Genomic DNA, 12,678 nt, shown 5'->3' on the forward strand with positions numbered 1-12,678 from the left:
ATATATACGTTTTCACGTGCAGGCCTTCATAACCATTTCGACCAATTAAAGCATTTCCATCTTCTAATAAGAAAGAATGGTAGGGGATTTTTTTTTTTTATAAAAAAAATGCGCCTAGCGAATATACATATACATTCCAATATATTACACGTTCCGCAAGAAAATAAAACAAAAACAAGGTAAAAGAATCTCTAATGGAGAAAATGATATCTGAAACTTGCTCTACTGATTGTTAGAATAATTTTATCATGCATAAAATTACACAAAAGCATCTTAGATAAGATATTTTTCACATCTATTATATTCTTTAATTTCTATAAAAAAGTTTAAAATTCTTACCCAGATACATAATGTTGTTAAAAAAATTAGTTTCTCTCATTCTTGAGATGATATAGAAATTCTTTAAAACATGTCTTTAGCCTTCTCAGTGTTATCTATTTTACTTCTTTTGTTTTTTTTATAGAAAGAAAACACGTCTCAGAATTTGTAAAAGAGTGAGACAGAAAAGTTATCTTCTTCTTTTTTGATTGCTCTATAACTTTATTTTTCAAATCATTTTATTTCAATGTCAAAATTAATCTTAATAAATTAAGAAGAAAATAACTTATTTTAATAATTTAAAAATAACTCCTAATGACTATTATAATTTCAAGTCTAATAACCATTAGACATCTATTCATTAAAATTATTATATAATTACATGAGTTAATATTAAGATTAAATAATCTAACACTCCACCTGCCTTGCAAAGATTAGAGATACAGTAATAAAGTAGGGCCACATGTGTTTCCTCTTTTGGTAGAACCTATGGAAATAAAAGGAAGCTCAATGGTGGAGTCCATGATAGAGGTCATCGCTAACTTCCAACCAACTTGTCTCCAATCTTTAACATTATCGACTTGTGAATCAGCCATTTCATTTCCGGGTGGTCGTTTACCTGCATCACTGAAGACTCTGAATATCTTGGGTCTTAGAAGACTAGAATTCCAGACGCAAAACAAACATGAATTACTAGGATCAGTGTCGATATGGGGTTGTGATTCGCTCACATCATTTCCATTGGTTACCTTTCCGAATCTCAAATGTCTCACAATTGAAAACTGTGAAAATATGGAATTTCTTTTGGTTTCGGTGTCAGAGTCGCCTAAAAATCTGAGTTCTTCGGAGATTCACAACTGCCCCAACTTTGTTTTATTTGCTAGTGAAGGATTGTCTGCGCCCAGTTTAACTTGTTTTATAGTTGAGAATTGTAGCAAGTTGAAGTCGTTGCCTGATCAGATGAGTAGTCTTCTCCCAAAGTTAGAACATCTTGGCATATACGAGTGCCCGGATATTGAGTCATTTCCAGAAGACCATGTAATGGCATCAAGGAGGGAATGCTGCCTTTTCCCCTTTCATCTGAGTCTATTTGGGTTTTCAAGTATGGTGACATTGGACTGCAAGTGTCTTCTCCATTTCACATCCCTCCAAAAATTAGAAATTCCTAGTTGTCAAAAGCTGCCTGATTCTCTAATAAAACTAAGCATATTGTCATGTCCTTTGCTGCAAAAACGCTTAATGCGCCGTCATATTTGGCCTATAATTTCCCATATCAGTGGCATTTATGTTGACGGAAAATGAATTTAGTAACCAAGGATGATCACCAGGTAAATCTCCATCTATGACTTACTTCATCATCATCGATCTAAGTGTATCAAAAGGATATAATTCATTTTCACATCTTTCTCCTTTTCTGCTTAACTTGTTATTACATTCAACAATTCTTGGATTAGTTGTGGTTGATAAATTAGCTTGCTGAAATATACAAATTAATTTGCTTTTTTTTTATTTTTACATTTGCCATTCCCATGAAGTATCAAACTAATTAAAAAAGAAATGTATCTGCTTATAATCAGCCGTACGCCATTACTTCATGGAAAACACATTAGCAAAGCTTTCTAATCAGGTCTTAGCCTTGAGTATGTAAGGAAAGTCCCAACTACTAACATTTAGTAATGTACAATAGTATAATATTCGTAAGGGTTAAATATGTTGTTTTACTCCTGTAAATAGAGTAGTATTTGCTTTTTATCATTCAATAATAAATCCTTCTATTGGTCCCTCACTTATGAAACTGTGGCATATATGGTCCCTATTTTCATAAATGAGAGAACCAAAGGAAATGATATTTTATGAAGAACAATGGCCTTAAATGAGGGACCAGGAAGAAACATTTTATTTTTCAGATACTAAAATGGAACATTGTCTTGTTTGGAGGGACTAAAAACCTATTTAACCCTATTCATAATAATACCACATAAAGTTTCCTTTGGTTTATTTATTTGTGAAAGAACTAAAAATGAAAACAGTTATGAAATTAAAGCCAGATAATGTAAGCAGTTGAGATACACAAACTTCTGACTCACATTTTGCTGATATCTTGTGTATGATTTACTGAATCAGATTGATTCTAAAATGAAAATTGATGTCGTATATATATTATTGAGTCTGTAGAGAAGAAGCACATTATCAAAGGGAACATATGTGATTGCCTAAATCAAATTGAGCAACGTATGTTGCTTAAGCTCCGCTAGCTATGAAAAAAAATAACAATACATGCAGGTTTTGCTTTTTTCATTAAACAATATTGATTTGCACTTGACACAATTGCTCTCATGCTCTGAATGGGAAAGAACCGCAAGAAAGGGAGTCATACATTCCATGCTTTTGATGCACAAGATCAGAGTGGAGTGATGTACTTTAATCAGTGTGAAAGGGTTCCATAATGTCCTCAGAGACAAATATGAAACTTCCAGAAGAGAAGCTTGAGCACCTTTGCAGTTATAAGCTTCACAATATGGAGTGAGTTCTGGCAAGTCATTTTGAATCCAAACTTTGAACTCAGGTAGTTTGAAGGATGCATGTAGCTGATTGGTAAGGTCTTCGATCTTGACAATTTTAATGGGAAGTAATAAAAAATATTTATGGAAGTGAAATAAATTTAAGGGGTGAAACTTCAGTGCGATATAGCCCATGTTTAATTTAATCATGACCATGAATTTTTTTTTTTATCATATTATTCAAATGCCAAAATCATCTTTTATTTCTCTTTTTTCCTTCTCAGGAAACACAACTTCTGACTAGCTGGACATTCCAACATAATACAATTTTATGGTAGCAAAACAGTAAGGAATAAGCAATGTTTTGATTTATTACTACTTATTCTTAAAACAGCTATAAAATTTTCTATATATTTTGTTTGTGTTTGCAGGATGGAGACTGCATCTCATATATGTGGAACCTGTCCATCTCTGCACTCTGTTTCACAAATTTTATTGTCAAAAATTTCTCTTGCCTAAATTAGAATGTCTATATCTTAATCTTTTTTAAAATTTTGAGCTTATCCTGCGAAGAGGGATTTGTTTGTAAGAAGTTGTCAAGTGAGAAACTGATGTCAAATTTCCACCAGAGAAGCTTGGGCACCTTTGAAGTTTTGGCTTCATTGTATGGAGTCAGTTCTGGCAAATCATTGTGAGTCTACACAAGAGCCCGGGAGATTACAAGGATTCATTAGACTGATGATTGCTTTATCAGATCTAAATGGCAGTCAAGTACATTCTTGGGATGAAACTCCCATCACAACAAAATTGAGAGTTTCAGTTTCCCCAAGGTGGAATGATATGTTCTCTAAAATTCGAGGACTAGAGAGAGCCTCCTGCTGCTAAATTAAGATAGAAAACTGATTTTATTGGTCTGCCTCCCTTCATTACATTAGGTCCTAATTTATAATAGCTTGTAATGATTCTGCACTAACAGGCAAGTAACAGAATTGCCAATACAAGGAACATTGTCTAACAGAAAATACAATGCCAAAACAGACAAGTGGCAGAATGCATGTTTCCTACCCCTCTAAGCAACATTTCCACTAACTGATTTGTTAAACAAAATCTTGTAAATAGCATATGCAAGGGTAAGGCTGCGTACAACATCCCTCCCCCATACCTTTACATAGTGAAGAGCCTCCGGACAATGGGGTACGAAGTTTTTTATTTGGGTGGCACGATCTTCCTCTTGGGTCTCTCTGTTGTCTCTCTGCTGGTTTTGCATTCCCTATCATGGAAGCTTGAGGAATATACGGCAGATGTGACATTTTCCTCTGCTTCTCATTCAGACACTCAAGTATCTAAACCTAGCATTTTCATAATACACCTTTTGGTCGGATGCATAAGAGACCAGCTAAGAACCCCTGACTACTAAATCTATTACTATTCTTATTCAAGAATTCTTTATGTTAGAGGTTTAGGGAAAAACTCCTTTTTTTAATATTATTTATAGTACCATTTGAAAAAAAAAAAGATTCTGTTTTTTTTTTCAAGTAAAATTCAAATTAAATTCTACTATTAGATTAAAAAATAACAAAAATTCTTATTTCCTATCTGATATCATGACACCCACAAAAAGTTAAAATATGCTATTCTACTAGATACTCTAAGGTTACACTGGCACATAAAATCACACTGGTCAGCACTTTCTTCTGGCCATGTGGAAGATTTAGGTGGGGTCTTTCATTCATGCTCTTAAAATCCATTGGTCAGGAATGTCAAAACTAAGAAGAGATGAAGTTTTCATGTTTTAATTTGGCGTTGTACTTAACATGGTTAATTTCCGTCATTACCCTAACTGTTTAATAGTGTGGAGTAAGGTATCTTTATCATTCTTTTAAATTTTGCCATATCATTCAAAAGTTTATAAAGACCAATTTGATATTTGTTGTCATATGTCAAGCAAACTTGTAATATCCATTATCCAGCAAAGGATACTAATTTCATTGATTAGGAAGATTTTATTCTTGGGAGGTCACCAACAAACGTAAAATGCATTATTGCTTTAGAAATTAGTTTAATAATAAATTATCTCGCTTCACTTTCTGAATTGGGGAAATTGAATAGTTAATTGTTGAAGGAGAAAAAAAAGGCACGAGAGTCTGAAATATCGTGTCTAAATTACACAACAAAGTCCATTTTGTACAGGTTGATTGCTATAAATACAAATAATTATAGATGATATGATGATATGCCTATAAATCAGATTCTAATAAATATTATTCTAATAAGACGTGCCTATAATTGCAAATAACCAATAAATTATCTCGCGTTGAACATTGGTGTCAAGAGTTGAGCAAACAGTAAATTGTTATGGAATTCACTCCCTGTACACATTAGGGGCTCCAGAGCATAGTAACTTATAGTTTCCTGCACCACAATATTCAGCAAAAAGGTATAGATTCAAATGTGTAGTTCCAGAGAAATAACAAGCACTAGTTAAAGGCAAGGCAACATTTTTCAATTGTGTGTCAGCATACCTGAGTGACAGGTCCGATAGGAGATGTAACCAGAGTAGGTTGGGATCATCCTTGTCAATTTGAACAAAGCCCTGGGAGCAATCATTTCATGCATTGACATGAGCAACTTATGAAAATATGTAAACAACCATAGCAAATGCAGTAATTCAAAGTTTCTCTTTCGAATTAAGGACAGTCAATGTATTCCCCACATAAGGAGTATAGGAAGTGACACACCCAAATTTTTCTTAAAGTCAAAGAAACAGAACACAAAAGTTTGTAAAAAGCATGAAGACTTGAAGCTTACGCTCCATTGCCATACACAACTTCAAACAAACAAAGCCCTCATTGCAGTATCAGCTCAAAATTTAAAAGAGATCAGGATACGGACATTCTAATTCAGGATCTAGCTTCATTCTGAAGCTTGTAAGCTAAACAAACATACAACTGATAGGATATGTATGCACATGCTATCTCCCTTTCAAATTAATAAAACACAAAACTCTGAGCAAAATACAAAGGAAATTAAGAAACAATAATGAGTAAGAACAAAGCCAATTTCCCAATTCAGCAAAAAGAATGATAAGCTTGATGGATTCGAAGAATGAAATTAGGACTCCCCTTCTCAAACAGCACAATCCTTTATTTTCTAATCATTGTCTATTGTTGCTATACACGTTCCACATAGGTTACAAAATTAATGTAAGGAATGGGAGGAACAATAAAATATAAGATTAAGAAAAAAACATTGTCTGATTTTTTTAAAAATTTCATGTTTAAGTTATATTTTGGCAATTCTTCTATTCATACTAGACAGGAATTGTAATTAGACACCTACATTTTGTTATTTCAAATCAAAGGTGCGATTGATAAGTTCGTTCATGAATCTCTGGTATTAATAGGAAGATCCAAATCCTTATCAATTTTATATGAATCCTCATAGAAAAAGTAGCTTTATGTTGGTGAATTTAATATTTATTACCTATCCCAATCGGCCAAGTATGCCTTAAGGCTTGTACGCTCAGGGAGTTGATGGTGTTATATGCTCCAGGAAATACCATGGATCAATCTTATCATATTGAGTTTTTCATTGTTCTCGTCTCCTCTCATCCAAAGGACTCTGTCATCTTCAGACCTTGTCCTCGCTTAATCCTTATTTTTCCTTGGAAGATCAGCTTTACACACATAAACAGATGAGCTATCAATGTTTTGCTTAAAGGTTTTTCTGATAATAATAATTTCAACGATATATTATATGCTTAACTATGCATACTAATGCAATTTTTCTTGAAAGGTCATGCTACAAAGCATCTCTAGCAAGTGATTGAAACTTGTGAACTACATCTTGGTGGATAATGGCAAGAGAAGTTTTTGACAATAAATTTTGTGAAAAAGACAATGAGTAGAGATGTCTTGTTTTAATGCAGCAATCTGAAAGTATTCAACTATGAAAAAACTGTGTTTAAGCATCAATACATTAACTATTTCTCAATTGAAGCAGGACAGAGACATTCCATATATATGAGATTCTGGCCCCATCCTGCAAACACAAACAAAATATAAAGAACATTTTATAAATGTTTTAAGAATAAGTGGTAAATTATGGATATTTGCCAGGTCAAATATGAGAAAATTGCTTAATGCTTATTATTTTGCTAAAATTAAATTGTAAAATTAATGTTGAAATGTCCAGCTGATTAGAAGTTGTGTATCCTGAGAAAGAAAGAAAGAAATACGAAGGTTATGGAATTTCAATACTATGGGGAAAAAAATTCATTGTCACGAATAAATTAAACATGGGCTATTGTAGTGGAGTTTCACCATGAAATGTATTTGACTTCCATAAATATATGCTATTTGGTAGTCCAATTAAAATGCTAAAGATCAAAGACCTTACCCATTAGCTATCACGCATCCTTCAAACTTCCTGGGTTCTTGTTTGGAATCAAAATGACTTGGGGACACTCTCTATATAATGAATATTGTACCACATAAGTGACGACTTGCCCACAAGAGCAGTATATTACAATTTCCTACAACACAAAACACAATATTAATGGAAAAGGCAAAACCTCATATATGTTGTAGCGGAGAATTTGAATTGGCTAGCAGTTAAAGAGTATGCAGTATTTTTCAATTATTGTCAGTATATAACTAGGAAGCTTGAGACCATTCTATGTAGCTGGCCTGGTACACCTTCTTATCCTTCACATTGTACCCAATGAAAAGCCTTCCAATTAAAAAATCACCTATTGAGAAAGTTTCAATGTCACATCGATTAAATCAAAAAACAAAAATAAGTTTTCCAGGCTCGTGAATTTCACCCCAACCTCAATCAACTGAATAATATATTGACAGACAATGCAATATGAAGAAACAGCCACCAGTGAGCGCTGATATATTGAGAAATTAAGATACAATGACATTGATGAGCAACATTTTTTCAGTGAAATGTTACATTGAAGGATTTATCAATGTTGCATACATAATACCTGTAGTTATTTCTTTGAATCTAAAGGACCATAAGTAACATTCTTCACTCAATTCAATTTAGATGATCCCATATCTTGCCTATGATAATGTGCTGCTTCCCTGTAGTTCAGTAACATATATACTACATTAATTTTTATTTCGAAATCAATTGGATTAAGTAAATGTCCACAAGAGACATCAGCAAAATGTGAGCCTAAAGTTTCAATATCTCAATTACTTACATAATCTACCATTAATTTCATAGTTATTTTCCGGTTTAGTTCTTCAGCAAATCAAAAAATGAAAGGGAACTTCAGGTGCTATATTATGAATATTATGCTATTATTGGATTGATTGGAAAATGGAATATTTCTTATTTCTTCTTGGTTTACAACTTCATACAAGAAAGTATAGAACCCAGATTTAATTAAAAGTACATGAATGTTCACTGTAAAGAAAGTATAAACAAATGAATTTGCTTTAATATACACTTCCAATTCCAGTCAAGTATCATGCTGAGCAACTGATCTAAAATTCTTGAATGCAATAAGCCAATAACTAAGTTAAACGTAAACGGAGAAAGACATGAAATGAAACATATCCTTGACTGAACCTTGGTTAGACTTAGATTATGAAGTAGGTTAAAGCAGGAGAATTACCTGGTGATCATGCTCGGTCACTAACTCCTACTGCCAACAACAATGCCATGAATATGGGAAATTTTAGGCCAAATTTCTTTGTGCTTCTTGTGGCATCGCTCTTGCAGCATAGGGCATTCATGTATGCTTAATTTTATTAGAGAGGCAGGGAGCCTTTCTCCTGCCATGTTCTCCAGCTTTTGACAACTATTAATTTCTAATTCTTGAAGGGATGTGAGATGGATAAGCCCCTCGCAGTCCAATGTTTCCAGACTTGAAAAGTCAAATAGATGCAGAGATGTAAGAGAGGGAGGCAGCAAACCCTCCTTTGGGAAGGACTTGATTCCATAACATGGACCCTGGACGTAGAGAGAGGTAAGCATGTCCATGGATGGCCATGCTATGCCTCTCAGTAGTTTCTCACAATTGGCAATCCCTACTAATCTCAAGTTAGGTGGCATACCCCCTTCAGGAAACGACTCAATTTCCGAGCAGTTGTCTATGTGAAGATATTGTAACTTTGGGAGAAGAGTACTCATCTGCTCAGGCAACGAATTCAACTTGTCGCAATTTTCAACTGTGAAACGAATCAAATTGGGAGCAGGCAATCCTTCTCTTGGGAATGAAACAAAGTTGGGACAGTCACGAATCTCAAAATAACTCAGATTGTTAGATGACTCTGACAGAGAAACCAAGAGAGATTCCATATTTTCACACTTCACAAGTACCAAACGTTTGAGATTTGGAAAGATAATCAATGGAAGAGATATCAGTGAATCACAACTGTCATATATTTCAAGTGATTCTAGCAATTCATGTTTGTGCTGCGTCGGGAATTCCAACTTCTTAAGACCCCATATATTTAGACTCTTCAGCGATGCAGGTAAACCACCACCTGAAAATGATATGGCTGATGAACAATCTGACAATGTTAAAGATTGTAGACAACTTGGTTTAATATTAGAGATGGCCTCGATCATGGACGTTACCATTGGGCTTCCTTCTACCTCTAAAGATTCCACCAAAATAGGAATTTCATGCAGCCTTACTTTCTTGCTTCCACGTATCTTTAGTCTTCGGAGAGCGGGAGCCGTTGGAAGAGAAGAGACAAGCAGCTTGCAATCTTTAATCGTCAGTGATTCCAGAGCAGGAAGGTGATTTGGCAAACCTCCCCTTAGATTGGGGCAACGACCTATTTCAAGATCCTTAAGTAGAGGAAAAGCATCCAAATCAAAGGAAATCCACGCCTCCCAACAAGGCATGTTATGAATGGTTAGAGATTCAAGGGAGGAAAAAGGTTTCACAAAAGAACAATCTTCTGTTTTGTATAAACTTGCACCAATAATCTTCACCGAATTCAAACATGAAATATAGAGGTCCTTGAGAGACGGCAGTTGCCCAAGTGAAGGAAGCATGCAACAGTCATTACAGTTACATAAGCTTAGATGTGTCATATTGTAGTAGGAAAAATTTCCCACCCAATCTGGAAATCTGGTTCCTTTGTAACCACTTATTGATAGGAAAACCAGGTCTTGGTGAGGTTGTAACTTGGAGAGTACATCTACTTCAATTTGGAAGTCAAGACTATTGTTGTGACGTTCAGACCATTCCAAGGATAAACTGTTAATGTGCTTTTTATCCATTATCCTAGCCTTTAATGCTTCATCACTTTTGGTAACATTTTCCAACTGGATAATAGAAAGTGGACCGCGAAGATTTAAAAGTCCTCCCAATTCTCTTATCCCATTCTCTTGATGCTGGCCTACAATAAAGGAATCTAAATGCTGTAAATTGTTTAATTTTCCCATTCCTCTAGGCATCTCTTTTATAGAAGTACAATGAATACTAAGATGACGCAAGTTTACAAGATTTTGCATGCCAGTAGGCAACATAGTCAACTTTCTGCAATTAGACAACTTCAAAGTTTGTAGATTGTACAAACTACACACTGACTCTGGCAGTGTTTCTATACATGTGTAAGAGAGATTTAGATAACGCAAATGGATCAATTTACCTATTGCACCAGGCAAAGCATTTAAACTTTGGAAGCCACAAAATGATAAAACTCTCAGGTACTTGAGCTTTGACATTATGATACATGGCGCATTTTCATTGTTGAATGGAGCATCTTTAAAATTGATCGGCAAGAAAGTTCTCAAAAATTTTACTTTGTCAAAAGTTTTAAAGTTGTCCAAGACTATATCACCAAATTTGGTAAATGACAAATGACGAGTGTAGACACCAATCTTGATTTCTTCCCGAGGTTCTTCTGATCTGAAATAGAATTCTCCACCAAAGGATATTGCCAGATCACGCATGAGTTGGTGCATCACAAAACATTTGTGTTGAGGCCAACTTGTAGAAGGTTGAAAAAATGATCTTGAAACCAAATCATCAAAATAGTCGTCACCAGTTTCTTCTAAAGTCTTTCCATTTCTTTGGGGATTTAAAAGGCCCTCAGCCATCCACAACAAGATTAATTCCTCTTTCCAAAATTCATAATCTATAGGATACAATGAACAATAAACAAAGCACTGCTTTAAATGTGGAGATAGATAATGATAACTAATTTCCAATGCTGGAAACACACTTTCAGAAAGTCCCCAGAGGACATTATTTAATACATCATTCCATTCCCATACGTGATGTTTTGTTCTCAATAAACCTCCAAGTGATATCGCAGCCAAAGGCAATCCATTACACTTTTTTACAATCTCCCAGCCAATTTTTTCTAGTGCTGTTGTATCCTCATTGGATTCTACGGAAAGACATGCATGTTCCGCAAACACAAACCAACAATCTTCATTTGACAATTGGTCTAGACGATAAACTTTAACTGTGTCGATTATAGTTGCTATATTCTCATTGCGTGCTGTTACAAGAATTTTACTTCCCCTAGCCCCATGTTGATATGTAAGAAGACTCCAACTAAAACAATCCTCTGTCCAGACATCGTCGAAAACAATTAGGAATCTTTTACCTGCCAGCTTTTCCATCAAACCAAGTTGAAGTAAATTTAGATCATTTATTTCACAACGCTTTCCAGTAACATTCTCCATCACAGATTTTGTGATGTTAAAAATATCAAATTTGTCAGAAACACAAACCCATGCTCTAAAATCAAACCAGTCGCACAAGTTGTCATCATTGTACACTGATTGGGCCAAAGTAGTTTTTCCAACCCCACCCACGCCCACAATAAGGATCACAGCCACTTCTTTACCATCACTAGTATCCTCCAACAACAAATTTATTATGGCCTCCTTGTCTTTATCCCTACCGTATATATGACGTGCTTCTAGAGATGTTGTTGGTATAGTTTTCTCATCTGGCCAATACGAGTTCTTCTCCATTTCAACCTCTTTCAGACCAAGATTCTCCTTGAGTTTTAAAAGACACTTTAATCTGTCAACTATGTCTTCTAACTTACTAGCCATCTTCTTATTATTCAAAAAGTGGGAAAAGCAGTTGCTTACCTGCTTTTGAGTGACAGCTTTGGTAGAAAGTTCATCAAGCAAATCATCGGCTTTATAGACAGCATCTTTGAGATCATTGAGCCAGTCCTTGACCCTGCTGTCATCAGTGATCTGTTTCTTCTCAGCATCATCAAGCACAGCACTGACCTTTATCAGAGTGGTCTTCAACTTTTGAAGCAACTTCTTCTCTCCACGGATCAAATTGACGACCTCAGTTGAAGCTAGCTTGTCCAAAACAATTTGAAGGAATGCATAGAGGGATGCACTACCTACCAATTTATCAAAATCCATGATTTCAAGAACAACTTATGATCAGAGTAGAAAGGCAACGGCAAGGAATCGGTTGCAATAAACTAAAAAGATGAGATTTGACTTCACTCAACTCTTCCTTTTCGGTCGATCTGATCTCCAACTACAGTGGTGGTAGGTGCTCATTTATAATTAGATTTTTTTTTTTTAAATACTCTTTTCCCTCTATCTTTTTCTTTCTTTTATTTTTTCTACGATTTAATTCTTTTATTTTAGTTGTTATTGACTTTTTTAACTACTGAGGCTAATCTTTTTGAATAATTATTACTAAAATGGACTAAATTTTGAAATTCTATTAATTTACAACATTATAACAATTACATATTTTTATATGAAAATTGTAAATATAATTACAACTTACTTTTTCATACTTTTTTAAAAAATTATTAACTTTGTAAAAATACGACTTTCCTTTTTTATTAAATTGTAAATAAATATTTAGGACATTATTTATTTAATTTTT

At 34.4% G+C, this 12,678-nt stretch overlaps 1 protein-coding gene and 1 long non-coding RNA gene across 6 annotated transcripts; one reads left to right on the forward strand and one right to left on the reverse strand.

Moving 5' to 3' along the window:
- The first annotated feature begins 794 nt into the window (after nt 1-794).
- LOC102663372 (uncharacterized) lies at nt 795-4,333 on the forward strand. The gene is made up of 4 exons (XR_005890648.1): nt 795-1,646; nt 2,673-2,913; nt 3,104-3,164; nt 3,251-4,333. It is a non-coding gene; the product is annotated as an uncharacterized lncRNA (long non-coding RNA).
- Nucleotides 4,334-4,964: 631 nt separating this feature from the next.
- On the reverse strand, nt 4,965-12,402 carry LOC100499652 (NB-LRR type disease resistance protein). Of its 5 annotated transcripts, XM_006576099.3 has the most exons (7): nt 8,452-12,402; nt 7,813-7,912; nt 7,218-7,353; nt 6,797-6,860; nt 6,303-6,495; nt 5,342-5,412; nt 4,965-5,231 (listed from the first exon to the last, which is right to left on the reverse strand). In XM_006576099.3, exon 1 carries the CDS (start codon nt 12,195-12,197, stop codon nt 8,472-8,474), a length of 3,726 nt encoding a protein of 1,241 aa, XP_006576162.1. In that variant the 5' UTR covers nt 12,198-12,402; the 3' UTR covers nt 4,965-5,231; nt 5,342-5,412; nt 6,303-6,495; nt 6,797-6,860; nt 7,218-7,353; nt 7,813-7,912; nt 8,452-8,471. The 5 variants fall into 5 exon arrangements, with proteins under 5 accessions (XP_006576162.1, XP_006576163.1, XP_006576164.1 ...); XM_006576100.3 differs by lacking the exon at nt 6,797-6,860; XM_006576101.3 differs by lacking the exon at nt 7,813-7,912 and having other exon boundaries at nt 8,452-12,401.
- Between the last annotated feature and the right edge of the window lie 276 nt (nt 12,403-12,678).

The sequence above is a fragment of the Glycine max genome, chromosome 3 (genome assembly GCF_000004515.6).
Source record: "Glycine max cultivar Williams 82 chromosome 3, Glycine_max_v4.0, whole genome shotgun sequence".
Taxonomy (NCBI): domain Eukaryota; kingdom Viridiplantae; phylum Streptophyta; class Magnoliopsida; order Fabales; family Fabaceae; genus Glycine; species Glycine max.

Coding starts and splice junctions, on each gene's coding strand:
- LOC100499652 (XM_006576100.3), bottom strand. CDS start 12,197: ATGGATTTTGATAAATTGGTAGGTAGTGCATCCCTCTATGCATTCCTT.